Source organism: Drosophila subpulchrella, chromosome 2R (assembly GCF_014743375.2).
Source record: "Drosophila subpulchrella strain 33 F10 #4 breed RU33 chromosome 2R, RU_Dsub_v1.1 Primary Assembly, whole genome shotgun sequence".
Lineage (NCBI taxonomy): Eukaryota > Metazoa > Arthropoda > Insecta > Diptera > Drosophilidae > Drosophila > Drosophila subpulchrella.
Window position 1 is genome coordinate 21,220,585 of NC_050611.1, and position 2,045 is coordinate 21,222,629.

A 2,045-nucleotide genomic window follows, 5' to 3' on the forward strand; every position below is an offset into this window, starting at 1 on the left:
AAAGTCAAGCGGAAAAAGGCCCGCTTAAAATGCATTTGGGCCCCGAACCCCATATCGTAGACCTATCAACCCCAGATGGCGTTTGGAAAAGGGTTGGGCTTGCAGGGGTAGGGCTGCCCAATTGTTTATACCACACGTACAGCCCATAAATTTGCCACACTCAAGTGCGTTGAGTATCTATCGAGCACTACATCATTATTTGCCAACTTGAGGTGCGCATTATTAATTATCACCGGAATGAGAGCTCCACTTGAAGGAAGAGTCTTCTTACGCCTGAATGCAGCTGAAATTCGTATGAATTTTAGGTGGAAGATGAGGTTTTTAGGGTATAGGTCTTATAGTAATATTCCGTATATTTTATTAATTAATGAGATATCATTTTATGCATATAATAATGCCATGTTTATATATTAGTATACAAATAAGTAAGCTATTTTCTGTAAAGAAACTTTAAAAAGATGTTCCCTTTCTCAAATAAAATTGTTTGAGTGACGTCAAAAAGAGACTCAGTTCAGATTTCTGGTGACTGACATAAGAACAGCAAGTCTCATCATCAGCACCACCAGTCGCACCACCCACTGCAGTTCCCCCTCCATCCACCACCCCCTCCACGGGGCAATCCTGCAGGGGCTGTCAAGTCAAGTTGGCCGCAACACGTTGCCCCTAATGATTTATCATCGCTCATGCTATACTTATGCTTATGAGTGCAGCACGATGATGTTGATGCAGATGATAATGATGAGGAGGACGACGACGAGGACGAGGACGGCACTGAGTGCTCAAGTGGTGCATCCTTTGCCATCCTTGGCGTTAATATCTGTTTAGCTGCACTCTGGCTCTCTGCATTTAAGCCAGCACTAATTTATGCAGAGTGACTTCTCGGCTTTTGGCTTAAACTGCCAGTTAGAACGTTGTGTGGATCTTTCAATTGCGATTCGATTTGCATTGGCATTAGACGCCATTCAATTAAACACGCAACACTTGTGGAGCATCGATTGCAGGGGAGCAATAAAAGATTTATGTGGTATTAGGTAGTGAAATTGATTTGTAGAAGTGGCTCATATATTTTATTTGTTGATAAACTCTTTATAATATTAGTTTAATTGGTGGCAATTAAATTTATCATAAAAGAGAATTATTTCTGAATCCATTATTCATTTTATAAAAAATCTATTTGGTTTTGAAATAGCTTAAACATTATTTTAGCAGGCCTGGAAACACAAATCATTGTTTTTATTTGTACAACAAAAACGGAAAATATATTCAAAATAATTCCATAGACCGCATAAATGTAAGTTGGTGACAGAAATGCAGATGTGTTTAAGCAATTCATCATTCTTTCATTATAGTCAAATAGTTTAAAAATGGCTGATGGAGTTAATTTTACCATGGCTCCTTTTCCACCGGAGGCCGTAGAATATTCAAGTACTGAGGCTGAACCCAAGATTTCAGGCGCTGAAGACCCTCTACCAAGTGTCTTGATAACGGGCCTTTTGATCCTGGGACTCATGGTTTGGTTTAGATTGCTCTCAAAGTGGGCAACTGTCAAAAGAGGCCATTTAGAGCGAAATTCTGTGAAAGTTATGGAAGGAAGGAAAGCTCTCAGCAGAAGAAACCAATATATCTATTGATTTTCGGGTTAATTTGATTCACCTGTAGCAAATCGTCTAATTATTTCAGCTTAATTTGGATCTATAAACATGTAACCACTGTTGTGAAGCGATTCCCTTTGTTTTATTCCATGTTTTCAACTTGAATGTTTCTCCATTCGAGTTATTGGCTTGAATTAAAAGTACCCAGTTCCAGTTCTAGACTTTTCATCTTCAAATTAAAGGCAATCAAGCGGAGTCCTGCTGCCGTGGCTCCTCGTCCTTTGGCTCTTCGGTCAGCTCCTTTGGCATCTTCTGTCCGGCAATGAAGACATTTTGAATAGCACAAAAACAAACAAGCGGCAACCAAATGCCAGCACTTGCCACTGCCACCGGCCCATTCTCTATTTTCCCGGCTTCCTTAGGTTTTTCTTGGTTCCTGCTTCATCTTCGTCT

The 2,045-nt window shown here is 40.1% G+C and overlaps 1 protein-coding gene across 1 annotated transcript; it reads left to right on the plus strand.

The window, feature by feature from the left end:
* Positions 1-1,190: 1,190 nt before the first annotated feature.
* On the plus strand, positions 1,191-1,716 carry LOC119551421. The gene is made up of 2 exons (XM_037860762.1): positions 1,191-1,291; positions 1,350-1,716. Exon 2 carries the CDS (start codon positions 1,365-1,367, stop codon positions 1,629-1,631), a length of 267 nt encoding a protein of 88 aa, XP_037716690.1. The 5' UTR covers positions 1,191-1,291; positions 1,350-1,364; the 3' UTR covers positions 1,632-1,716.
* Positions 1,717-2,045: the final 329 nt, after the last annotated feature.